The following is a 24,193-nucleotide window of genomic DNA, read 5'->3' on the forward strand; positions in this document are numbered from 1 at the left end:
TCTAGTCATCAACAACTTACCAATTTACGCAGAATAAGTAATTGGAGAATCTCGAGACTTTAATCCTAGATATTTTATTTATGGTGTATCCACGTAAATAATGTAGGAATCTAATATGACTTGGTTATTAAGTTAACCTAAAAAGGTATGCAATTACAATAGGGATTTGGACTTGAATTGTTTCCTTTATGGGAGGTTACATAATATCCAATTCTCTATATAAAGTTTGGGTCCATGCACTCTCTCATATGCTCTCAGTAATACAGTCTCTTGCCCCATACAAAGAATACCAAATATTGAGATGCAGTGCAGAAGACTTGGGCTTGGATTGAGTGGTCATTCAGTTCAAAGGTTCATGATCCATTTCTAATTTATTTCTTGTTCTTATTTTTATACAATTGTATCTGTATTCCTTGTGAAGAGATCTAATAACTTTTCTGTTTAAGTTTACAGTATCTACTGCCAAAGTTAATTAAAAGAGAATCACACCTTCAAGTTTTATTTGAACGAGTTACATAGCATTAAGGTATTGAAACGTCCTACCATGTAGCAAATTAAACTTGGGTAGATCCTAACTATAGTAAAACAAAATGGCATTTATAGGAATGAGATAAGTAAATTAATTCACGATTTCATGATCGACAGCTATGGTCAGACTGAATTGACTTTGGAATTTAGAGACAGCAAGCTGTAAATCAATGGCCTGGATAGCAAAAACTTCAACTCTGTTGTGGGACTTGACGGTTATTGCAGAGATCGGTAAGTTGGACAATTCAGAAGACTCTTTTGCCCAAGCCAGAAGCTCTTTACCATACAAATCATCTTTCTCTTTCTTACGTTGGATAGTACCTGAAGAACCATTTGATCCACCACTATTAGTCGCATAAGTGAGTACACTGCCCCGTGTGACGAAGAACATCATATCAAGTGGCTCCCCCTCTCGAATAATGTAGTGTCCCTTACTGTATGTCATTGGCTCGAGATACTCACAGATTTTTTCCAAAACTTCTTCCCCTTTATCTTTAAGCCCATCGACCTAAGGTTAAGTTTACATGTAGAAAAAGAACAGAGGATAAAATCTTATAAGGAAAATCGTTTTACAAAAATCTTGGAATAAAATTTTCATAGGAAAATTTAGGGAGGGAAAAAGAGAGAGAAAGGGGGCGTGATTAATCTTGTTGCGATACTTGTTTTATGGAAAGAGGAACTTACTTTCTTAAGCTTATTCTTGAATCCCTCCATTTTCATCTTCTTCATCTTCTTTTCGCTAACCATCTGCATAAATGTCTATTCCAAAACAAGTAGGTTCAATTCGGTAAATTGAAACACATATGGGTGTACACTATAAGTAACGGACCAGAAAAATCAAACAAAATAATTCAAGCGTAAGTGTTGTTGTAAAATGAGAGGTTCTTCAAAATACGCTTACTTAAGCTTAACCTCAATTGCTACCAACTATAATTTCCTCAACATGTGAGAGTCAATGTTGTCTTCAAAAGTTCTTAATATTAATGATGTTAATGTTTCTTATTGTTGGTCGAAAAGTTATTAACCGAATTAGCAGGTTATGCATAGTCATGTTTAGATAAGCAAATTATGTGTGGAGATTGTATTATTTATAATTTCCTTAAACTTTTGCAGGGAAATTTAGGAAAATGAAATTTACACTCTCAAATTTGCAATCCACACAGGAAATTCACTCCCAAATTTTGTCTTTATAAAAAAGACAAAATGCATTTAAAAAAAAAACTAAACTAAACGAAAGATAAAATTTTAGATACTAAAAACGGAAATATAGAGTATAAATTGTAAAAATGGGAAGTGTGAATTTCACTTCCCGAAATAATATAATTTTTTTTCTTTGATTGAACATTTAATATTATTTCTAAAACGAATCATTTGCTTTTGAAGAAATACACATGCAACATGATTTGCTAAACGTAAGATGGAAAGACATAGGATAGTATATTCTCCTTTTGATCTTTTTTTTTTTTGGACAAGCTCTCCTCGCCTTTTGATGATTAATGAATGAAAAATGATAAATACATAATCTCGATCAGTAACACCTCAGTTTTTTTCTTTTTTCTTTGAACCTTATATTTTACCCACTCTAAAAAAGAAGTTCATTAACCCACCATTCCACCAATGAGCCTTGCTAAAAAAAATTGTAATATTTCAAGATTATTTTTTGTAAAACTTTTAGTTTTGGATGACAAATTCGCTTCTCATATTAATAGTGTGCGTGTGCGTGTGCGTGTGTGTTTTTTCTACATTTATTTTAACTACAAACACACACACACACACACACTATGGGCTTCCTTCTAGTGTGTGTTAAGATAACTCAGTTTTTTGACCAAAGTATGGTGAAAAGACATGAAGATACTTAAGACTATATACTAGCTTTCAATTAATTCTAACGGGTACTATGATAAATACAAAAAAATTAATAAAAAATAATGCTAGAATTAAAAAGAAATAAATATAGAATAATATTATCTATATATAAGATCACTTTCAATTATCTACTGAGCATCTTTAGCAATGCTATCTATTTTTGAGTCAAATTTTAGCCAAAGTAGCTAAAAAGTTATTTTAGCTAGCCACTTTAGAAATATGTCTGCATCAGTGCTCTCTATGATAACTAGTTTTGAATTTATATTATTTTTTAAAGGAAAGTTAAATAGTTTAAATGTATTTAAAAATTACATAAAATAACTCAAAAGAAATGTTATAAATTATAAAGAGTCTTATCTCGCTCTCTATATTTAGGAGCGAGATAGCTAAAAGTTATAATGGAGAGCCACTTAGGAGTCTGGTACAGCTGTTAAAATATATAAAAAGCTAAACAGACTCTCCAAAATAGTTAATGAGGCAAAATAGAGAATCTACTAAAAATGTTCTTAATAGTTAGTAAACTATAACCTATTTAATTATTTGGAATAACTGATACCATAAATGTAAAAAGTTTAATTCTTAATCATCACTAACCTGCACATTCCCCCATAGATACATAAACAGTACCAAGCCACTTATCGAAATGAGAACCACAAACAAGTTTTCCCCTGCATATGCACTGGTATCATCAAGGTTTGAGCCAAAAGAACTGAACCAAAAAAAAAAAAGGAAACATAAAGTAATACATATAAAAGATATGATGCGTAAAAAGTAATTAGGATTCAATGCATTTTAGTGGTGAGAGCTTGCCAATTACTTAATCCACCCTACGTCTTAAATTCTTAATTTATCTACTGATATTCCATTGTTGTCCTTAAGTAAATAAAAAAGAAAAAGATTTAAAAGAAATATAATTGATAAACAATAATCCTTGACATGTATGGCAACGTTCAATTTGCTACCAATCACGGTATTAGCCAATGATTTAAAAAGCGCGCCCATTTAAAGCGTGATTTCATCTGCAAAACACTTCTGTTTTGATGGCTAGGCGCTTAAAAAGGTCTCCAAGGTGGAGCCGTAGAAAGCTTGCTGAAAGCGTACGCGTTGCAATTTTTTTTTTTTAAATCAAGTAAGGGCTTCAAATCCACATGTTTTATCTTTATCCCCAAATTTGTTTCCCAACCCACTACTCTTCCAGACTTAGTTTCTCTACTCCCAAATAAGTTTTCTTCAAGATTCAGCTCTAAAGGAGGCTCCTTGAGGTACTTTTGCCCACTTAAAGCAAGATATTTTCAGCATAATCAGAGATTTTTATCAAAGGATTTCAAGAAATTTGAGGTATATATGAGTTAGATTTTGAATAGTCTTTGAATATTGAGTTTTTATGATATAGAATGTATAGTTGTTGAGTTTAGAACTTAATATTGATTTATGTACTAATTTGATCGAAGTGGGTTTGAAACTTCGAATAGAAAAAACAAAAGGAAAAGAAAATTTATATGTTCAGACTTTAGAGTATTTATTGTCTATGGTGGAAGTGGTGCAGACATATACTTTTTCATGTCTATGGTGGAAGTAATGATAAATATGTACATTTATGTAAATACACATGTATGTTTTCATCTTTTACTGATAATCTAAATAATCTGATAGGGAAAATCGTCCGTACGATACCTAACATTTTGCTCATTATAAATTTTGGTACCTCACGTTTAAAAAATATTAGAATGGTACCTGAGGTTTTGACTCCGACCGAACATTAGTACCTGAAGCCGTTAGCTCCATTATGGAGACTGCCATATGGCAATTTTTGAAGGGTATTTTCGTCTCTTCATATCTTAATCCATTATTTTGAAGGTTTAGACTTTAGACCTAAGTCTGATCTAGGCACCTAGTAATTTGCCCAAGGCACTCATCTCCAAATCCAACACCTTCGACCTCCGACAACATCACCTCTCTGCCCATAATTAATCAGAAGCTGACAAAGAAACTTGGCACTAGGAAGAGGAATGAAGGACTAGGTTTTGCACAAGGGTTTTGTGTTATGCATTTTTGGGGTTTTTAGCTAGATATAGCTCTGCGCCAACACGACGTCATTGGAATGGTGTTAAGGATATCTTTCGATAAAGTTACGATTGATATGGGCTTGTTCTATCCTTACAGAGAGAAAATGGATTTGGACCCATCAAGTGCCAGGGACACCATAAATGGTGGACTGCGTCGCCTCTCCCTATCCCAAAACAATATAGGTGTTTTGGAAGGTTTTGTTGATGATGGGTACCTCTCTGACCCACACAAATTAAAAGTTGCTCCCAAACTGGCTATGTATTCACCATGGGAAAGACTGCGATATCTTGGAGGTCTACAAAGCAGACCTTAGTCGCTACCTCTTCAAATCATGTAGAGATTATTGCTCTTCACGAAGCAGTTCGTGAATGTATATGGCTACGATCCATAGTTACGCATGTTCGAAGCAACTGTAGTCTGAAGTCTACCATGGATGTGCCTACTAGCATTTATGAGGATAATGCAGCTTGCATTGAACAAATGAAGCAGGGCTACATCAAAGGCGACAACACTAAGCACATATCGCCTAAATTCTTCTACAATCAGCAACAACAGAAGCTCCTCAAAATCAAAGTAAACCAGGTTTGATCTGAGGACAATGTGGCAGACTTGTTTACTAAGTCATTACCCAAATCCACGTTCGAGATACATGTGGCAAGAATTGGCTTGCGGAAATTATCTGAATTCCCATGATCGTAGTCATCAGGGGGAGGCACGGACATCAGGGGGAGATGTCTACATGTAAATCTCGAAACGTGAATGGTGTGTTGTGCTCTTTTTCCCCTTTGACCGAGGTTATTTTTGTCCTACTGGGTTTTTGTTACTTGACAAGGTTTTTAGCGAGGCAACGAGAGAAGCACAGCGTTTGGGCAACACAAGGGGAAGCGCTCAAGTATATCTCTATTTTGTGTTTGGCCCAAACTCTAGGTTACTTGACCTAGTGGTAATAGGGTATAGAAGGATCTAGATATTCCTATTCAGTTCCTTGTATGATTTGGATTCTATGCATTATAATCCTCTATATAAAGATACTCCTATTATCAATGAGAATACACAGTAATTTTCTCTCAATTTCTGATTTCTAAAACAATATATATATATATATATATATTATATATATTTATATAGATATATATATATATATATGACTTATATTTTACTGAGGCTCCTCTGAAAATGCCTCAGATTACTCTTCAGCGTTTTAAAATAGGACAAAACTTGGCTGACCAGCCATGGTCAGCCGTGGCTGACCAACACCAATGAGGACATGACATGTGTTTAATTTTATGTTATTTTAGCAGAATAGTGGTACCCACAAGACTGTGGTGATGACGTTGGTAGAGAGAGAAGAGAGAGGCAGCGTTTTGGTATAGGAAGATAAAAGTGAAATTGGACACATGTCGTGTCCTTATTGGTTTTGGGCAGCCAAGTATCTTCCTTTAAAATATTGGTATCCGCAACCTAGACTTGTTAGTTATGACAGCTTGCGAACAACCTTACAAGATCGGGCTCCAATAGCATTAATCTTCACACAGCAACAACAAGCTGATCGAACACCGGCAGAGAAGGAAGAGGGAAACAACCAGTGGCGGAACCAGGATCCAATTCCTGTCTAGGCTAATTAGAAGGGCACAATAATTTTTTTTTTTTTTTTAGCCAGTAATTTATATAATCATGAATCATCATAGATTCATAGCCTCACCTATCCACCGACCATCAGACCATGATCAACAAAGACATCACTACATCAGTCGGTAATTCTAACTAAAAATACATTCATGAATCATCAATTCATCATAGCCTATTAGTGGATTAGCCTATGAGGCGACTATCCACCGAGTGACCGACTCACCGACCATGAATCCATGATCAAGAATCAAGATCCTCAGCTAACATGGAATCTCTCTCTCTCTCTCTCTCTCTCTCTCTCTCTCTCTCTCTCTCTCTCTCTCTCTCTCTCTCTCTCTCTCCCTCCCAAACCTCAACTCATACACAAAAGCCCAACTCACAACCAGTGGTAGCAAACAGAATCGACATTTGGCAAAAGGAGATCTGGGATTTCTTTGAGGAAACCCCGTTGGGAAAAACAGAGCAGGAAGAAGAAGTGATAAGTGAATAACAGAGGAGATCGATAGAGCTTCATACCTTATTTCAATCGATAAGTCCATAACCTCCATCGAAACACTAGAGTAGTGTGACTGTGTGAGGCTGTGATGCTTGACTATGAGCTGTTGTGGGAGCTAGGAATACACGGGACTTCTACATATAATTTTTTTTTCTTTAGGCTGGAGGTAGATATATATATATATATATATATATATATATATACTTAAGGATTTTTAGCCCAAAATATTGTCAAGGCTTTAGCCCATATAGCCTACCATGTCCTTCTGCCACTGGAAACAACCACTAATCAAAGCACTCGAAGATCGAACTTACTACCGGCCAGCGGATCCAGGCTAGTCTCCAAATACACCTAGCTAGGGTATTACGATCGACCATACTTACCAAACACACAACTAGCCGTCAAATGTCAGCCAGAGTGCAACACTATGCTCCTAATACCCAGAAAAACCACAACAGATAGGGAAGATCCCAGTGGAGCAAAACATTTGCTGCACCATAATTAGCAAAATTATTCACAAAGCAACATCTAAATTGAACTTTCCAAGTCTAAAGAACTAGTACAGAGATCAATTAATTTCAACTTACGCAAGCACCTAAATCTTATCATTCTTCCATTTAGAAATCTAATTACGTATAAATCTACGTAATACTAGAGATGTTACATAGTTCATAAAATATTTCAACGTCGGGTTGAAGGTGGATGCAAAAATTGAAGAGGATCAACTCTCTCTCTCTCTCTCTCTCTCCACGTAATACTAGAGATGTTATTGTCCATAAAGTATTTCTACGTTGGGTTAAAGGTGGATGCGAAAATTGAAGAGGATCAAGTATATAAATGTACACGGGTCTCTCTCTGTCGCTCCCTCCCTCAGGTGATGCGAGGTGTATGCAAAGGTGAAGAAAAAAAGAATGAATGATGATAATATTGGAAAGGTTAAGAGTGAAGACTGAAGAGGGATGTCCAAATAATTTGAATAAAAACGAAATTAATAACTTGGATCCAGAGTTCAAGCAAAGGCCTCAAGGCCCATTGACCCAAAAAAAAAAAAAAAACTTCAGTTTGATAATCATGCGGTTCAAATGACAACAAAACTTTATTAGAGAAAAATGCTGGAATTTAAAACACAAACAATAAGTAAACAAGTCAATGCAAGGTGAAATATGTGCAAACCTTAGATTTCGTAAGCCCCACGAAAAACTTCGCGAGCACTTTTGTAGAAAATTTGTTGATCCTTGCATGCTGGATTGTAAAGCATCATGAAATATGCCAAAATCGAATACTTGTTTATTTGGGGGATTTACCGGGCACAAGTTCTCTAAAAGTGTGATATTTCTATACGGATTTTGAACACATGAAGTACTAAATTCACATCCATTTTCAATTCTGCAAGCATGTCCCCAACACTCTATCTCTCGTTGGATAGAGAAAAAATACCAAAACGCTCCGAATATCTAATTAAAAGAAAAAAATATTAAGTTTATTATACTCGTATGTGCAAAATACAATCAAATGCACACATTCTGAGAGATTGTAATAGACAAGTAACTTTGAAAGCTAAGATTGCACCGTCTTAAATTATTATAATTCAAGTATCTCATTTTAATATATATATATATATATATATATATATATTTGAGATTCACTTGTCCTTACAGTCCATTAGACAAATACTCTTGGATATATCATTTAGTTAACGAACAATGTGAAATAAATGAATAATTTTCCATGATAGTTAAATTGTTCATGATTAACTTTTACGTGTTTGATAAAATTGAATGACTAAATGATGTACAATTAATTACTCTTATATAGAGATTCATATCTAAATGACGATGTAAGATTAAACGGTCTCGCTTATCAATCATACTACACGCAAAGATGAAGTTTAACTATAAAAAACTAATAAATTGTCTTTAATACAATTAATTACTCTTATGTAGAGATTCATCTCTAAATGACGATGTAAGATTAAACGGTTTCGCTTATCAATCATACTACACGCAAAGATGAAGTTTAACTATAAAAAACTAATAAATTGTCTTTAATCTATGCCGCTAATACATATCTAATCTAATTGATAAGATTTTAAGTATAACTTTAACTATAAAATATGTGACGACGGATCGGCCCCCTAATTAGGAAAAGTAATAAGGTTGCAAAGATTTTTCTTTGTAATTAAACATCATTTAAGAGTAATGTCAAATGAACCACCTTTTTGGGTACCATATGTATGTTATTTTATGTGACAACTGTTGTAATAGAAAACTCAATTAATGAGATAATTTTATTAAAGGACGTGGTTGTGTCACATCAGCTGCCACATAAAAAGTGAGATAATATGGTATCCAAAAAAATTGTTTAGCTAACATTATTCTATTGCAGTCGGTGTATTTATTCAAAGAGAAAATTTTACAAACAGCACCCGAACTAAGGCTGACTCCTAAGTTCAGTACCCGACTATACAAAAATATCACTTTGGTACCCCAAGTTTGAAGCCCGACCCAAGAATGGTATACGTCGTCCATCACAGCGTTAAGTCTTTGCTACGTGACAAACCATGAGGGCCCTCAAAATATGCCACGTAATTAGCTAGTTAACACCGTGATGGACAGCGTGTAGCATTCTTGGGTCAGACTTCAAACTTTGGGTACCAAACTGATAGTTTTGGATAATCGGGTACTAAAGTTAAGAATAAATCTTAATTCAGGTACTGTTTGTAACATTTTCTCTTTATTGTAACTCAACAACATGTTAGAATATCTTAATGGAGCAGTAAAAATAAGTAGCGATAAGATATAAACGTACATGGCTGGCAATAATGTACCCATAGATATTGGCGAAAATTAAAAGCCATTTTTGCGACGTGAATCCCCTATCGTCAATGTTCAGCATGCTAATGTTCTTGCACAGTAGATAGAGGGGGTAACCTCTTGGCAGATATTGCAATACAATAATGGAGTTGAAAAACGTCATTGTCTTCACAGAGTTGGAGCCCCTCATCTTTGGAAGAAAAATTAAAATTGCAACCTGCGCACACAATAGAATTTCCAGATGATTAAGCCGGCAATACTTTTAATTGAGCTAGTTAGTATTTGATATGTACTGTGAAAAATATTGAATTTATTTCAGCTGCCTAGAAGGCTTCTCAATCTTACTTGTGGAATAGGAAGAACAGCCACTGCGTCACCTGCTAACCCCAGCATTTTCTCATAGGTAGGGCCCTTCCGCCAGCAAACCTTAAGGCCTTCGTATATTCTGAATAGATAATGAAGATCTCCCCATGATCGAAAAAGAAGAGCTGTTGTCTTTAATTTGTTGTCCAACGAGATACACTTGGTGTTCTGGTTGATAGAAGGAGCATATAGAAACAGAGGATCCAGTAGTAGATACACCATAGATGATAGGTCAACCGGGGGAATATCATCGGCGAGAACATTGACAGGGCGTGTGATAAATGGGAGCAAGTACATTACTATTACCTTGGCTGTGAAACTTACAAGGCTTAAAGTAGGATCACGAGGATGTATTGAAGTGAATCTGACCAAGACAAAACAAATATAATTTAGTTTCATGGAAAAATATGAATCAGAATCTAAAAAGCAAAACAATATATAAATTAACCTACCCTGAAGTCCTTAACTCTGTTAGCTTTACTAAAAGACTAAAAAGTAATCAGATATGTATTAAATTAAAATGATATACTTTAACACAAACCCAGACCTTTTCTTCCCCAGTACCCATCATCGCACAACACAGAGCCCCTAGCCATGGCATACATGTTTCATCAAAACTTTGAGCAAATTGAAGAAAAGGGAAGAGATTGAATTTTAGCTTCCATGATTCGGATCTCATATTTTCAAAGCTAGTATTTTGTATCCAATTCCTATAGTTACCGAAACCACCGGCGGATCTAGGTAGAAGCTTGGGCGGGCTCCAGCCCATCCGAGATTTTTGGGCCTAAAAAAAAATAGTAGATGTATACATTTTTGAAGCCACCCAAAGTACCCTACTCTCCTGACTCCAGAGCAGAAAACAACTTCGGGCTATTCAATCTGCCCAGTTCGGCACTCTCGTCCAGTCGTCCTCCTCCTCTCGCCTTCTCTGCCCTTCTCCACTTCTCTCAGAGATGAAGACATCAAGACATCAAATTCTCTTGCTCTGGAAATCTAATATGCAGCATTCTCTCCGTCTCCTTGTTCTGCAAATCTGCAATTGATTTCAATACTTATCAATTGACAATTGTTGTGCTATCTCGGCCAGGACTTAGACCCTCAAACAGCAAGTTTGGTTCTCCAGCTGCAGACTGCAGTATAACTGAACCGCTCCTTCCGCTGCCTAATAGTCAAGGCCGCCACCAGTCCACCATCGTCACTCCCAAGGTTGTTCTCAACCCTAAACTCCTAATTCATTTATGTTGCATATGCGTTATTGGGTCTTGTAAAGATTTAGTTTTTGTGGATAAAGTTGGTTGCTTTGGACATTTTTTGCTACTTGGTGTTTTGTACTGTGTGGTAAAAAGGTAATTGGTAAAGATGATTTGAGACTTGAGTAATTGGTTAGCAGGAAATTTATATGGTTGACTTTGGTAGTCTGATTGTGGTGAAATTGTTACTGATTCCTTATACCCTCAGCGATTATATTGTGGGATGAAGCTAGTTTCTTAGTTTAGAGTTTAGACCTTGTTGAGGTTTTAGTTTTTTTGTGTAATTTTGAGGCTCATCTACACTTCTTCAGTGGGTTTAATTAAAGTATAACGCAACAATTTTGTTGTGCTAATGAGTAATCAAGTTTGGGTTTAATCAAGTTGTATAACGATGCTCTGTCAAGTTTGGGTTTAATTAAAGTGTTGTGCTAATCAACTTTGTGCTTCAAATAGGAGGCTTCTTTATGTTTGTTTGTTTAATTGTGAATGGCACTATGAATTGGAACTACGAACTAAAACACAAAGTGAATGGCAAAAGCTTGAGTCCATTATTAGAGTAGCTAAAATCTACTGCTTTCCAAGGTATATTTTTCTTTTCTTTTCATTGTGCATATAAAATTGTGGCTTATATTGTGACTTTTTTTAAATTAATAAAATTATCTCGCATAATCGAGATTCTCCATAATATATATATATATATATATATATATATATTTGTGTTTAAGAAATCTAAGCCCGCCCAAGGTTTCAATCCTGGATCCGCCACTGACCGAAACCAAGTGTTAATTTAATATGCTCTCTCTAACTAAAGCTAAAAGATAGAATACACATTTCAAGATCAAAATTTTGAATTTAGTCCAAGGAGTTTGGGAGATTTAACATGAGTTTGGTGAGAAAAAAAAGAAGAAGAAGGAAACTCCATTTGGATAGCAGCTTTTGGGTTTTGATGAGAGCTCTGAGAGAGAGAGGCTGGGCTTTGAGGAGAGAAGACAGAGTAACTCAATAGATGAGCTTTGTATTTGTAGTGCTCTTGGAATCAGCGTTAGAGCCTCAAGAACACATCAAATTGGTGAGGTAAATTGGCATGCTCCTTGTGCTTTTCAGTTAAAGGTTAATACATATGGTGCTGCTCATGGTACTGGAAAAATTAAGCTTTTTGCCCCCTTTCTTATTATTTTTAGCGGATGGCAACGGCGTTATGTTGCCGTTAGTAAAAAAATATGTAGCAAAAATATGTGGCGAAATATGATTAAACTCATCTGGCATTCAACTTCTATTTCAAAAATAATAAAAAATTCGTCAAAATTATTGTATTCTCTCTTTAATATATCTGCGTCACTAACTATGAGAAAATGTAGGATAAATTAAGCATTAAGAAAATTAAATATAGTAAAATAAAATATAAGTTTAACATATCTATTAGAGTTCAAGCAATAACACAAATAATCACCTCATATGTCAAATTCAAATTTAACATAATGCATATAACAAATTCATTCAATAAGAAATCCGAGATTTTAACACCTAGCTGAGTGTGGCAGACTCAACGCACCTTGTGGTTGAGCCAAGCACTTCCAAATTTGAATGTAGCATATTTTATTTGGCACCATAAAAGCTTCTCCAATGAAGATGTTTTTTTAACTTGTGTCAGATTCAAATTTGACATGTGACATGGAAAATTTGACACCTTAATATTTTGAATAATTTTTGCTCAAATAGAGATGTCAAAATTGAGTATAATTTTTTTTTTGAAGTAAGAGTCGGTGCGACTGCCCTCAAACCTTGATTAGTGAAACAGCGGAATACATGGGGGGGACATGATAGCTAAACCCCAGAGAACAAATTACAGCAAGAGAACTTCCTGAGATAATAACATGAGCCTCGACTACAAACAAGTATCCTAATAGGCACCAACTAGCAAAGAGCGTTCGACTGGAGTCTCTGTTTTCTTTGACAAAAGTCATACAGCGGTGACACAACGGAAAGATAACTTGATCTGCAACTCAATTACAGCTTAGCATAATTTCCATATGTATAGCTTTCCCATCATGTTGCCACAGGATAAAACATCCAGCGACACTAAGTTTCACCCTGCCACTAGGCAGCAGCGACTATTTGACCAAGCAAGGAACTCGCCGCCTAATTTTAAGGAAAGAGAGAGAAGGAGAGAGAAATAATAATAAAATAAAAAAGACATGGAATTTGGGGCTGTCAAATTTGACATAGAGGTTGATATGTCAAATTCACGTGCTATGGTTGTTACTGCGGTTAATGGAGATATGGAGGACTTGTCAGAAGTTGGCTGTATTGTGGAGGATTGCAAGGCTTATCTGAGCTCTATTCTTTCAACTAGAGTACAGTCTATATATCGTGAAGCGAATGGTGTTGCACATAGATTGGCACACCTCGCTAGTCTATCGTATTTAGATGAGTATTAGTTAGAGAAGGCTCATGTTATTATTCAGGATGCACTATATGAGGATTCTTGTACTACTACTCGAAGCGAAGGTTATATGTCCCCCTCGTTGTACACTGGTTCTCCTATTATTAATAATATTCGGGCGTGTGGCTGAGTCTTCCAGTTAGGCTGGGTTCCAAACCCCTTTTAAAAAAAAAACATATGGATTAAAGAAGTGTTTTTGCTATCAATTATATATGTTTGGTCCTCCACACTCCCCATGACAAAAGACATCTCCACTGGAGATGGTGAGAGCAATTGACTGCCCAAATTGATTAATGCACCGATCCAATATTGGTCGACCAAACGCAGGAGACTACGTAGTGGGGAGATTGGATGACCAATTCTTTGTCACCCTCTAGGTCGGGCAATTTGGGAGACAAGTGGTGAGTCCACTGTTTCTAAAGAGAAAAAAATTGACTTCGACTCTGAAGGAAAAAACTTGCTTGAGAAGGAAGAGAGTCGAACCTTCTACCTCTCAATCAAATAGTGAATGAAGCTTCAAATCATTGAGTTACTATCACTGACCTTTTCTGAATCTTATTAAATATTATTAACTAGTTTGTCAAATGTTTACCATTCAAGTTCATGAGAATTTTTCTTGTCATTATTAAATGGATAGATTAATAATTAATTAGTGTACCATTATTGTCATTTAAATTAGTTTCGTTCATAAATAAATAAATAAATTGGCATGCCAATTGTTTTTTATTGTGTAACCAGAAGCAATGATCAATTTAGAATAAACAGTGAATTGGCAGCGGCTAATTCAATAGATAAATCAGCAATTTCCCAAAATTCATGGGTGCATTTCCTCTTAACAGAAGAAGACGAAAGTCTTTACCAAGTCTGGACTACGACAAAGTTTCTGATTGCATGTAGGATGAGAAAGCAGAAAGAAGGAACTATAGTTAAAGGATCGAGTCAACTAACCTGTCAAAGAAACGGTCCCATTCAGTGGAGATGGCCATAACTTGGAAACTTCCTTGTACCACAAAGTTCTGAATGTTGACCACATATAAGGAGAATTTATACGAGGAAAATGCGCGTGGAAGAAACACAGAGAGCAAATAAAAAGATATACATATACAGGAAGAGATAATAGTTAACCAACTACATTTCGCCAGTGAGTTATACCTGCTGGATGGTTTAATTTTGGATAGGCCTTCTTCTACGGATGATCGGATTAAAAAGAAGGGGAAATTTGGGAAATGAAGATGCAGGAAATCCCTTCGAAACGAACTCTGGTATAGAACTACTGATCAAGGTTGATCAAGTCGATATGGTTAGTTTGTAACATCACACACACACATATATATATACTCCGAAAATTCTTCGAGTATGGTTGAAGGTGACCTAGTGAGTTGTATCAAGGAACGCTTTATGGGAAGGTCGATCAAGGAAAGAACAAACATATTAGACCAATACCTTTATTCTATCAGTTCTTTTGGCAAGGTATAACTAAAGTCTACCATTCACTTTATGCTTTTCTACCAAATATAGAAAATTATAGCCGTCAGCTCAATTCTTTCCCTAGAATTGATGAACTTTACTCTTATATGCATACCATAATCAGCACCTTTTCACATTCAATCTTCCCAAGGCCGTTGAAGAGCATATAGGACTGCCTTCCATAGTTCCATATATCTCCACCCTTCTTTACGATGGAAGTGCATGGAATCATGGATGGTCACATCATCAGTTACATTGTTAGAAGGTTGCCCTTTCATGGTCGGTCATACTATCAGTAATATAGATGGAAAATTATTCTTTACTCGGTGTACGATATGTGAGAAATATGTTTGATCGGTCAGATCACCGGTTACTTTGATGGAAGATTGCCCTTTTATTTTCAGTCATACATTTAGTAGTTGTTTAATTGACCTGATATATCATTAGTGCATCCAGTCATAGCTCTGCTAGGTTTTATATCCGATATTTTATTGTTGTATTTTTCATTTATGGTGTAGTACATCTATCTTTTGGTGTGGGAAATGATATATAAAGAGCACTAAAATTCAAATAAATAATATAAACAGACATTTGTAGGAGGAGCTTTACAAGCAGCATTGCCTGTCCAAAAAGAGTTGAAACCGAGAATTTGCTACAAATCCAGCATGAGAAAAATTCCTTTTCAGGTAATCAAGGTACAAAAGAGATTCAAAGCAAATGACATCCATCTGGTTAACGCTGACCCTGCAATGTAAAATATACAGAAACCTTTTCTCCTCGTCTAAAGGCGTCATGTCAAATATAAATTGTTCTTTTCTACACACCTTTGTTATCAGTATCTACAGGCTCTGGACAACGAGGGAACATTTCCATCATGGTATACTGAGATCGTAGAGGTCTAAACTTGGGAATGACCAATCATAAGTGGGATGTAATCTCGAGTCCAATCAACCTCGCGAAAATTGAGTGAAATTCATATGATTACAGGTGGGATTGCATGGAAATGGGCAGTCAATTTGCTTTGCAACATTTTGATTAAAGTACCAATCACCCACAGACTCTGCAATTGTCTATCAAAGTTGAAATGAGTCAGATAACTTTGCATAAGAAAAAGGACAGAATAACAAATTTTTTCTGGCAAGAGAAAGAATAACAATTAAAGAGCCATATTTCAGTGCCATACTACTGAAATAGGGTCTTTACGCTTTCAGTCGCTGATGAACATCAAAACATGTATACATTACGTAAAACCACCAGAGATGTATGACATTTTATTTTAGAAATAAACTGCTGACTGGTTGCAACTTTTTAGTCATAAAGTTTCAGTGTCAGCTTCAAGTTGCTGAACAGAACTCACATACGATCATATCATAATTATGAGCAAAAGCATGGAAGAATAATCTATGAAAAGCTTTGTGAGCTAAGCATCCAACAGTAACCTCAGTGGACTGAACAAACATAAAAGGTGGGGAGGAGACAGAGGACTCTCTCTCTCTCTTAACCATACGGAAACACACTACAGGGATGAAGTACTTCCTGGGACAAGATTCTACTTAACAAAAAAGAGCTTCATCTAGATCCTCACCTTATTGTTTATTCGTGGAGAACTGGGTGAATGCCATGTCTCAGAAAACCATGTCTGGCAATGAATAAAACATGAATTTATAAAAGTTCCTCCCACCTTGCTTTTCTGGAATTCGCTCAGTGCATTTAGCATAGAACGACGGAAACCTGTATGAAACAAGTTGATAAGTTAGTTTGTCACAATATTTTGTTTACAATTATCCTTCATCATACAACCATTTACAAGTTCCCAATGCACAAATCCTATTTGTCAGTTGAAAGTGCATCTGTTACATGGGTTCGAGAAGGCAGTTGCAATGAGCCGCTTCAGTTAAAAATTATTATATGATTGAGAGGGTAGTCATTTAAGAGTGTCATATGACCTGCCTTTGCTACATATGTGGTGATCGTGATATGCATATCCAATTACCTTGCAGTATTTCAATCTGGCTAGGATTGCAATTATAGATGTTCAGCTTGCACTTTTTCCAGTAGCCATGCGGATCTGATGCTTCAGGTATCAAGATATGTTGTATCTAATGATAAAAGAACAAAGGAATGAGAAATCAAATTCTGATCAAGCAAATGAAAGTTGGATTCATAGCAAAGTTACCTGCCAAAAATCATAAGCTGGGTTGACGAGGAACACTGGAGTGCTAACGTGTTTAATAATTTCTTCAGGAAAGAGACACTGCCACAAAAATAATAGGAGATTACTGCCACGCATCATAGTATCATACTGAGCAGAAAACTAGTGACCTCTCAAATTTGATCAGTGAAAACATACACCAACCTTAGCTGGTTCCTTTCTTGCAACACAATCCTTGTGCAAACTTTTTGCTAAATCCTGACAGCATGATAAAACAAGCAAGAGATATCAATAATGAGTCTTGTGCTGAACCTCAGTTCCCGTGAAGATACTGTTAAAGGATTATCTAGCAAAACAAAAGAACTTAATTTTCATATGGCTCATCTACATTAAATCAGAATGGATGAGAAGTCTCATGTACTATCTGTGAGACTCGCAAGATGCACCTCCCAAAAATTCGAATATAATTTGACTACTGATAGGCATCCCATATTATCTCCTTCAACTACTTCTAGCAAAAGAGTATACAACGGAGTACCAGTAAAGATTACAAAAGGCAGTAAGATTAGAGCATAACCTGAAGAACCACAACATCACGATAAAAAGTTCTCATGGTCCAGTTTTTGTTAACATCTTTCCTGAAATGTCAGAAACAGAAAAAAATGAAAATCTATCTATCTAGTTATCTTATGCAATCACTATCCCGAGCACAGAAGATGCATTACAGACGGAGAAAAACAAAAAAAACAAAAACAAAGGCACATGTGCTTAACAATTAGTTTCTAAAAGCATGCAAAACTTTGAAAATTCCAACTGTGGCTTGATAGGAAAGCATTTCAAATTGGTTAAAAAAGAAGATGGTATGTGAGAAGTATTCAACGCACGATAGGACTCCTCAATCCTGATGTTTGAATTAAAAAAAAAAAAATCGAGCAACTTCAGTACCATCTTATGAAATTTATGATTAAAGAGATATTAGATGAAAAGAATATATGACCCTGACCCTACAAGAGTTCAGACAAATATATTATCCTAGAAAGACTTCATATTGAACGGTTTAGCTAAAAGATGTTGGTGCAAGGCAGTAGTACACATAAAACATACTCATCGAGAAAAAAACCTGCATCAGCAAGACATTTGACAGTTGAATCCCTAGGTAGAAGACCTCGAAAGTCATCACAGTGTATAAGAGTTGCCAACCCACCGGCAGAGCATCCAGAAAGAAGTGCCTGTAAGATTTTCAGTTATACATATTAGCCGAAATGGATCACTATTCAATTAAACACGAATGCCTGCAAATTATATATATCGTGGAAGAAAATTGTGAAAGAATCAGCTCATGAAATGAGAGTGAAACACTGACTTGTATTAGTCATAACCATTGGCCCATTATGCGTAGAATTTTCTAGACATGCTTTTTAACAAGTACACTTTATTCCTGGTAACCACAGAGATACATACCCGTTTCGCCTTTGACAAGCCAATTGACAAGAGTTCATCCATAAGTGCTTCCCAGATGAGCTGTCCCCTAAAGTAAAGCTTTGATCCATTCTACGAAACAAAAGAACAGGCAATGTTAAATCTAGCAAGTAACTTACTTCCATTAAGTTTCTCCAAAGAAAAAAAATCCTTGGGCTAATTTCCATGATCTCCAAACATAAATTTACCTTGGGCTCATTTTCGGGGTGGCCAGCAAAAGACGCGCCATCACAGTACCGTATTTTGACTTTGTTCCAGTTAAAGAAGTCTACAGAATGCTCCAAAAGTAGAACCAAAGCACATCAATTAGCTAGTTAGCAACTCCAACATTGACTCAAATTACAAAATCAAGCTTTAATTACCAGGATTTTCTGACGGCTGAGAGCTCAAAATCCCGGAAAACTGAACCCTACGATCCATGTACTTGGAAGACCCTAATGGAGTCCTTTTCCGCAAAGAACATGACTCTATTGTATTGCACCAACCTCCACCCTACAACAAAGCATTCACCAAATCTCCGATTCTTAATACTCAAAATACTACTAAATTATGTAAACGAAGTGAAAGAAAGTAAATATAATATTGAATCTCAAAACCTCAATGTGAAGCAGCCAATTTTTGGCTCCGGATCCGAACCCCTTTCGGAAATGGTACCCGGGAGCACTCCCATCTAAGCAAACTGCAATGGAAACAAGAGAGCAAATGAATTAAGAGGCAACAATTTGTGCGGAGAGAATCGAAATTGAGGTGGGAGGAGATTAAGTACGGGCGCCTCTGCGTTCGGCGTCGTGCAGCAGAGTCAAGTCGACCAAATCGGCGGCGGTGGTTGGATCGAAGGGGTTGCTGACGCTGGAGTCTGGTTCGTCGGGCAAAGAGTTGGAGATGAGAGTGAGAAGGAAGACGATGACGGTGAAGGCGAGGGTGGCGATTGCCCAGTCCTTTCTGGCCCACTTTCTCCACCATCCAAGGCTGCGGAGTCTGAGGTTCGCCGTTGACCCCGCCATCGCAGTCAAAGAGAGTTCAAAACCACGGCGACGTCTATTTTTGGCAGGAAATTAAAGGCGCGGGTTATCTACTTGTCAATTTCGGATCGGGTCGAGTCGATGAGAACTAGCAGGCCGGCTCTGGGAATGAGCCATTAAGGGCCCAATTCCATGGGCCTTTTCAAATTTTTAAAGTCCAATTAATACTTGTACTTCGCCCCAGCCTTGGAAAGCTGGTGCGATTACGCCTATTCTGAATCCGATCATCACAAATTAGATTATAATCAAACTTATGAGACTACGAGAGAATGAAGTTGCTAATTTTGCGTCAGTAGTTGGGCTTGTCTGTATAGAAGACTTGATGGGAGTAGCTAGACCTCCAACGATAAGAGAGAATTGTGCTATAGGTGATGAATTCTGATAGGACAGCATCACAGCAATACTATGTGATAAGTAGTAACAAATGTTCCATTTCAAAAAGCTTGTTAGTGTTCTGTTCTGTTCCGTTGAAAATTGTTTCTACAGACCTGAAAAGCGTTTGGCATCTCTCTTTCTATATCTAGCTACCATATAAACCTCTGTGTTCCAGGTTCATGGGACCAATGGAACGGGCGATACAAGAACATCACCATTGTGAAGGCGTTTACAGTTGTGTACAGAAACCCCATGACCAGCCAACTTTGGTAATCATCAATATGAGAATGTAGTATCAAGAAAAAGAATGGAATAGTATAATATCTATACTCAATCAGTGGCGCTGGGACCAAAACCGCAGCAGTGGCCAAGAAAAATGCCAGCACCCATATCTTCCTCTGAACCTTCCCTGCCAGAGTGAAATAAAAACGCATACTTAGTGAAGAAACATAATCCGCTTTGGTGAGATATAATGACTAAAATCTGTGTACTAACCCAATCTAGTGATGATGGAAAGCCATGAATAAACATAAAGTGGAACTAGAAGGTACTTCATTGACCAATGAGCTTTGATGACCTTCCGCCAAAGATAAAAGGGATAATGCCGGTTATCCGCTAGAAGATAGGGATGAGCTATGCTGCAACAGCAAATGAACTACATATGAAATAGTAACATAAAACTCACTGCGGGATGTGGAAACAGTATAGGAAAGCTCTTGACATAGGAGAAAATAGATAAATTTCTAGCAAACCTAAAAATAAACAGATAAAAACTGCTTTATCAAACCAGCAGGCCAACTGAATGCCAGTAGGAACAAAGTCTGAGCTATATCCTCTCATTAAATTCAATAAGCACTGAGCTAACAATATTAAATAGGCCTAACCTGAAAAAATGAATGGAGATGAAGCCAGCAACAAGTGCCAATGTAATTTGAGAGAAACCAAGAGACTTGTTCTTCCAAATTGACCGGGATAACTCTGCAGCTTGACTGAAACTACAGTACGTTGGAGCCGTAGCAAGAACAGAAAACAGACCAAAATACATGATCTGTGCAAAATGTGGAGAAACTGCATGAGCTTCTTTCGCACCTAATAAGATGTGGACACAGTAAGATACAGCAGCAATAAAGGGCAATTCATTTGCTACATAGTTGAAAACAAGGGGAAAAAAAAGACAGAAGCTTACCTAGAACAACACTCCCATTCCAACGAACAAAAGCAACAAAGCTTGCAAATACTATAATAAAAGGACTAAAAGAAACCAGAAATTCCAACTTCATGTGCCACAGTTTTTGAAAGATGGCCTTAGTTTCATTGAGAAGACCTGCAATAGAATACCACTATAATAAGCACTGAGGAAAGAAAGCATCCATGGCAGGGAATGAAAAACTGGTTTAAAAAGCAAAAATTGGAGTTGGTCTATTATATCAACTCGGATAACCAATTAACATAAACTCATGACATCAAACTTAATCAAAGTTCACTAGACAAGTGAAGACAAAACCTGATGTGCAATTTCGAGAAGAAACACTTGAAGTCAGCATTGAATGTATCTCAGTATCTGCTGAACTGCTGACCTTCCGTTTCCTCAAGTTTGAAACACTGTTTTTAGGAATTGACCTACTATTCTTCCTAACTGAGAAGTCAGTGTCATCTACACCTATCCTATCTCTTTGACCAGCCAAAGTAATATTTATAACCTCGCTGCAACACACAAAAAGTATCCATACAATATTCGTTTGCCGAATAACAACTGCCAGGGCACCAAGCTGCATTAACAACATACGAACTAAGTCACCGTTGAAACGGACAAAACATTTAGATGTAACATAACAAGTCCATTAAGGTGATGCTTAGTTGTTCAGAATCATATCATTATGTTCAAACAATTATACAGTGACTAATGGAAGAGACTTGAGATAACGGCTTACCAATGCACTGAACCAGTATCGCTTCTTCAAACACGCAAGATACATAGCAAGCACTGCAGCAAGTGATGCAACATCTGTATAATAGAGAAACGTGAAGAACCAATGGAGAGGATACATAGCGAGAACCACTGCAATGAGAGTTGCTTTTTTTTCATCAAGATTTGGTCTCAAATGTCTGATTATCTCATACACAAGAACACTGCAAACCACTGCCAAAACACCATTCGAGGAGCGAAGAATCGCGGTGGAGCAGCCTTCAGAAAACGAAGAGGCTGCTTTTACGAAAGACATGCCTGGAAACAACAAACAAGCAACATGGGCTAGTGAAAGATAATACCTGCAAAGGTTCAAAAGTGCAAACATTTCAATCTTGGCTAATGCAACATCATCTTCGAGTTCTCAATCAATCATACCAAAGCAAACAAATTTGCCAAAACTAATCAACACCCATGTCTTATCTTCCAATTAGAACATCACTAAGTTTCAAAAGAATCACGATATGCATACAGGCCAGGAGGAGTAGTGATCATGGGATCCCAGCTTCTGAAATTGCCTTTGCAGTACTGTTGAGCCTGAGGCACATGGAAAATCTCATCCTACACATTATGGGTGCGTAAATTTGTCAACAAAATCACATATATCCAAAGCTTTGAAACTATTAGCATTCTCATTGAATTAAAAAAAGGGGCTTTTTACCATGTAAGGTTCAGGAACAATGTGATTGACAAGGATTGAGATGGGAACTACCCACAAGCTCACAATTGCTGCCACAGCTATCCTACCCATCTTATCTCTGTAAACTGTAATAGCCGAATCAAATCCTAAGGCTGTGATATTGGCTCCATGGATTCAGCGACGGCAAAATGTGCCCCACAACATCTCCGGCTGCGAATTTCGAATTGTGAGTTTCTGAGTTGATCAGCAGAAGTAAACTTACTTAGGCGCGAGTCCTCCCTCTTTGCAAACTCTGTAGACTTGTCCAGTTTCTTAAGAACTAATATTGACTCTGCTTTCGGTTTAGTGCATAACTGCATATATTGGTTGCGTACCGTAGGCTGTACAATGTACTCCTTTTTTTTTTTTTTTTCCTGCAATCGAATGAAGGATTTTTATTCAACAAGAAATATATTATAAAAAAAAAGACCCAAAACGGGTCCAAAGAAACAAGCCCAACAAAACAAACCCAAATAGCCCTACAAGCTCCAACCAAGATGCAGATCGGCCAGAAGAGGGATGGCGTAGTGACGTGGCCGCCACCAGCCAAACCTAATAGTGGCACAAAAACGTAACCATATCGGCTGGCGAAAATTTGGAATCCAACCAAATCAATCTCGCACGAGAACAACAACATAGAACCCATTCAAAGATCTCCACAACCCAAATCTCTAAGCCATACAAAATATCCTCAGATACCAAGTTACCAACACAAGAATCAGAACAGAAGAAGAAAAGAGGCGATCCACAGAGGGATCAAAGGGATAGATATCCAAAGACTATGCAATCGCTTGATGCACTACCGTATTCATCAGATTTACGTGCGGTAATTTGGTGTCCTAAAACTCTATTACTCTATAGCGGATAAAACTATTACTTACTTTTCATTTTCCCCAAAGAACTACATAATTATGTTACATCAGATACCTAAGTAATTTTAAGCTACAAATCAGATTCATCTGCTCAGATAATTGTTTTCTCAATTGGGCTTAATCGAGTCAAGCATACCAAATTGACTGGTTCTTTTTAGAGTAAACTAGTAAAGCACAATCAAGCTAAATATGAACTCGAGCTGTAGTGTACTCATTTGCAGCCGTACTATGGTTTTGTTGACACCAATCAATCTTAAACATACTCTAGTGATTCAGGCCTTGACCTATCATCGCAATCTTATCACTCACCCCTGATTCAGGCCTCAAACTTAAGCTGTAAATTCATGAGTCCTAGGCTTCAACCTCGATTGTGTCTTCGCAGTCCAAAGCTTGGGAATTCTCTTGGAATGGCTTACTTCAAATTGTCATCAATGAATTTCTCTGCTATTTCAGAATGTATCAAAATGGACATTTATCTTACCTATACATTTCTGAACCCATTTAAGGAACTCCTCTTAGCAACCCAGGTTCATCTTTCTTTTTCTACCGACTTATCACTCAAAAGAAGCAAGAACGAAACTGGCCTGACAGACCAAGATATAATGTATGTCATACTTGTTATGCAACAAGAGCAGGCTCATTCAACATGCACATTCTTTCAAGAGTAGTATTACGTAGAAGTAACCAGCAAAGACCAACTTGCTTCTGCTGAAAATGATAATGACA

At 36.8% G+C, this 24,193-nt stretch overlaps 3 protein-coding genes across 4 annotated transcripts; all 3 read right to left on the minus strand.

Annotated features, from left to right (window-relative positions):
• Window positions 1–275: 275 nt before the first annotated feature.
• LOC112192457 (cyclic nucleotide-gated ion channel 1-like) lies at window positions 276–14,809 on the minus strand. Its single transcript, XM_024332211.2, has 8 exons — window positions 14,608–14,809; window positions 14,404–14,471; window positions 9,745–10,126; window positions 9,395–9,616; window positions 7,760–8,040; window positions 2,989–3,103; window positions 1,213–1,287; window positions 276–1,036 (listed from the first exon to the last, which is right to left on the minus strand). Exons 2-8 carry the CDS (start codon window positions 14,439–14,441, stop codon window positions 620–622), a joined length of 1,530 nt encoding a protein of 509 aa, XP_024187979.1. The 5' UTR covers window positions 14,442–14,471; window positions 14,608–14,809; the 3' UTR covers window positions 276–619.
• A 679-nt stretch (window positions 14,810–15,488) lies between these two features.
• On the minus strand, window positions 15,489–19,606 carry LOC112192459 (pectin acetylesterase 5). Its single transcript, XM_024332214.2, has 12 exons — window positions 19,320–19,606; window positions 19,150–19,232; window positions 18,916–19,045; window positions 18,742–18,821; window positions 18,536–18,625; window positions 18,179–18,303; window positions 17,652–17,712; window positions 17,279–17,332; window positions 17,099–17,176; window positions 16,916–17,021; window positions 16,508–16,653; window positions 15,489–15,992 (listed from the first exon to the last, which is right to left on the minus strand). The coding sequence occupies exons 1-12, from the start codon at window positions 19,555–19,557 to the stop codon at window positions 15,870–15,872; spliced, it is 1,314 nt and encodes a 437-aa protein (XP_024187982.1). The 5' UTR covers window positions 19,558–19,606; the 3' UTR covers window positions 15,489–15,869.
• Window positions 19,607–19,979: 373 nt separating this feature from the next.
• Window positions 19,980–22,949, minus strand: LOC112192458 (dol-P-Glc:Glc(2)Man(9)GlcNAc(2)-PP-Dol alpha-1,2-glucosyltransferase). Of its 2 annotated transcripts, none has more exons than XM_024332212.2 (8): window positions 22,578–22,949; window positions 22,389–22,477; window positions 21,882–22,218; window positions 21,455–21,719; window positions 21,137–21,274; window positions 20,835–21,039; window positions 20,446–20,588; window positions 19,980–20,359 (listed from the first exon to the last, which is right to left on the minus strand). In XM_024332212.2, exons 1-8 carry the CDS (start codon window positions 22,665–22,667, stop codon window positions 20,100–20,102), a joined length of 1,527 nt encoding a protein of 508 aa, XP_024187980.1. In that variant the 5' UTR covers window positions 22,668–22,949; the 3' UTR covers window positions 19,980–20,099. The 2 variants fall into 2 exon arrangements, with proteins under 2 accessions (XP_024187980.1, XP_040372746.1); XM_040516812.1 differs by having other exon boundaries at window positions 21,882–22,174; window positions 22,578–22,599.
• Between the last annotated feature and the right edge of the window lie 1,244 nt (window positions 22,950–24,193).

The sequence above is a fragment of the Rosa chinensis genome, chromosome 3, assembly GCF_002994745.2.
Source record: "Rosa chinensis cultivar Old Blush chromosome 3, RchiOBHm-V2, whole genome shotgun sequence".
Classification (NCBI taxonomy): domain Eukaryota; kingdom Viridiplantae; phylum Streptophyta; class Magnoliopsida; order Rosales; family Rosaceae; genus Rosa; species Rosa chinensis.

Excerpts from the sequence above, each read along its gene's own strand:
- LOC112192457 (XM_024332211.2), bottom strand. The coding sequence starts at position 14,441 with ATGGCCATCTCCACTGAATGGGACCGTTTCTTTGACAG. Across the intron at positions 9,617-9,744 it reads CTGTTCTTCCTATTCCACAA|GTTGCAATTTTAATTTTTCT; the intron begins GTAAGATTGAGA and ends TTGTGTGCGCAG. Across the intron at positions 8,041-9,394 it reads GGTACATTATTGCCAGCCAT|ATATTCGGAGCGTTTTGGTA; the intron begins GTACGTTTATAT and ends TCTTTTAATTAG.
- LOC112192459 (XM_024332214.2), bottom strand. The coding sequence starts at position 19,557 with ATGGCGGGGTCAACGGCGAACCTCAGACTCCGCAGCCTTGGATGGTGG. Across the intron at positions 19,233-19,319 it reads CGCCGAACGCAGAGGCGCCC|TTTGCTTAGATGGGAGTGCT; the intron begins GTACTTAATCTC and ends TTTCCATTGCAG. Across the intron at positions 17,177-17,278 it reads CAAGAAAGGAACCAGCTAAG|TGTCTCTTTCCTGAAGAAAT; the intron begins GTTGGTGTATGT and ends TTTTTGTGGCAG.
- LOC112192458 (XM_024332212.2), bottom strand. The coding sequence starts at position 22,667 with ATGGGTAGGATAGCTGTGGCAGCAATTGTGAGCTTGTGGGTAGTTCCC. Across the intron at positions 21,275-21,454 it reads TTCTCGAAATTGCACATCAG|GTCTTCTCAATGAAACTAAG; the intron begins GTTTTGTCTTCA and ends ATTCTATTGCAG. Across the intron at positions 20,589-20,834 it reads ATCTCCATTCATTTTTTCAG|CATAGCTCATCCCTATCTTC; the intron begins GTTAGGCCTATT and ends TTGCTGTTGCAG.